The sequence below is a fragment of the Rhea americana genome, unplaced genomic scaffold (assembly GCF_003343005.1).
Source record: "Rhea americana isolate MKP2758 unplaced genomic scaffold, rheAme1 scaffold_1477, whole genome shotgun sequence".
Classification (NCBI taxonomy): Eukaryota; Metazoa; Chordata; class Aves; order Rheiformes; family Rheidae; genus Rhea; species Rhea americana.
Genome location: NW_028185569.1, coordinates 1 through 1,783, shown reverse-complemented (window position 1 = coordinate 1,783; position 1,783 = coordinate 1). Strand labels below are relative to the sequence as shown.

General features: G+C 76.8%; 1 protein-coding gene across 1 annotated transcript; it reads right to left on the bottom strand.

Annotated features, from left to right (window-relative positions):
• Positions 1–6: 6 nt before the first annotated feature.
• Positions 7–1,777, bottom strand: LOC146599076 (cadherin-15-like; the record flags this gene model as incomplete). Its single annotated transcript, XM_085299237.1, has 7 exons — positions 1,645–1,777; positions 1,364–1,492; positions 1,086–1,271; positions 747–1,000; positions 523–665; positions 204–440; positions 7–112 (listed from the first exon to the last, which is right to left on the bottom strand). Coding segments are annotated over exons 1-7 (1,118 nt in total), but the record flags the coding sequence as incomplete, so codon positions are not given.
• Positions 1,778–1,783: the final 6 nt, after the last annotated feature.

The following is a 1,783-nucleotide window of genomic DNA, read 5'->3' as shown; positions in this document are numbered from 1 at the left end:
TTGAGCAGCTGCCGCCGCTCCCGCGGGGGGGTCCCCGAGTCCCGCAGCAGCAGCGGCAGCGAGTAGGGCCCCTCGGGCAGCTCCACCAGCGGCGCCAGCACCGCGTGGGTCACTGCGGCGGGGCGGCGGGGTGAGCGCGGACACCCCCCTCCCCGCACGCCGCTGTCTCCCCGCCCCCCCACCCCGCCCCGGGCGCCCCTCACCGTTGTATCGGGCGACGCTCCAGTTGCGGGCGAGCTGGGGGTGCTGGGGGCTCAGCTGGAAGTGGAAGGGGGCGCCGTGGGGGGGCCGGTCCTCGTCGGTGGCCCCCAGCAGCAGGCTGCCGCCGGGGCCGGGGCGGCCGCACAGGGCGCCGGCGGGCGGCTGCAGCAGGGGCGCGTGGTCGTTCACCTCCACGATCTCGATGGAGAGGGTGCCGGTGGCCGAGAGCGGCGGCTGGGCTGGCGGCGGCGGCGGGGGGTCAGCCGGGATGGGGGGCGCGGGGCGGGACGGGACGGGGCTCGGGGAGGGGGGGCCGCTCACCGTCGTCGCGGGCCAGCACCAGGGCGATGTACCAGCCGCCTTGCAGGAAGGCGGCGGGGTGCAGCAGCGCCCGCTTGGTGCGCACGGTGCCGGCGCGCGGGTCCAGCTGCAGCCAGTCGGCCGGGTCGTAGAGCAGCGCGTAGCTGTGGGCACACGAAACGCCTACGGCGGGCTGCGGGCGCCGGGACGCACCGCGGCGGCGGCGGCGGCGGGGCCGGACTCACGTCAGGGTCTGGAGCTGGCGGGTGTCGGGGTCGCTGGCCGTGTACGTGGTGACCTCGGTGCCCGGCGGAGCGCCCTCCGGCACGCTCACCCGCCGGGGGTTCTCGCGGAAAACGGGCGCCTCGTTGACGTCCCGCACCCGCACCCGCACCGTGGCCAGCGCCCGGGGGCTGCCCGGTGCCGCCGGCGCCGCGGGCCCCTCGTTCTGCACCGACACCGTGAGCTCGAAGCGGTCCCGCGCCTCGTGGTCCAGCGGCTGCAGAGCGGCGAGCGGGCGTCAGCCGCGCCGCGGGGTCCCGGACCCCCTCGCCCCCGTCCCCGTCCCCCCCGCCGCCGCGCACCTTGGCCACGGAGATCACGCCGTCGTTGGTGTAGGGGTCGGTGCGGATGGCGAAGGCGCCCTCGGGGTCGCCCTCCAGGATGGTGAATTTGGCCAGCCAGTTGGGCGAGCCGGCCAGGTCCTTGTCGTGCACCAAGACCTTGCCCACCTCCACGCCGGCCGCCTGCTCCGGCACCTCCATGGCGAACTGCGGGGCAGGGCGCGGGGCTGGCGTCCATGGGGCGCGCGCGCAGCCCGCGGCGGGACCCTGCCCCGCGTCCCGCCCGGCCCCACCGCTACCTCCTCCTTGGTGAACTCAGGGGGGTTGTCGTTGATGTCCTCCAGGTAGATGACGGCCRTGGCGGTGGTGGCCAGCCCGTCCCCGGACATGTCGGCCACCTGCAGCGTCAGGTTGTAGACCCCCACGGCCTGCGGCGAGGACGGGGCAGGCGCTGAGCCCCGCGAGCCCGGAGGTGGCCCCCACCCGGGGTGGTCCCCCGGGCTTTGCTCRCAGCGGAGCCGTGGTTGCACCGGCTCGGGCTGCTCCGGCAGCCCCTCCGCGTCGGCCCCCCAGCRCGCACCTCGCGGTCGAGGCCGGCCCGCGCGGTGCAGATCTCGCCGGTGGTGGCGTTGATGCTGAACATGCCGGCGGAGCCCTGCTCCAGGATGGAGTACCGCAGCGCCGCGTTGTCCGTCTCGGGGTCATCGGCGTCTGTGGCC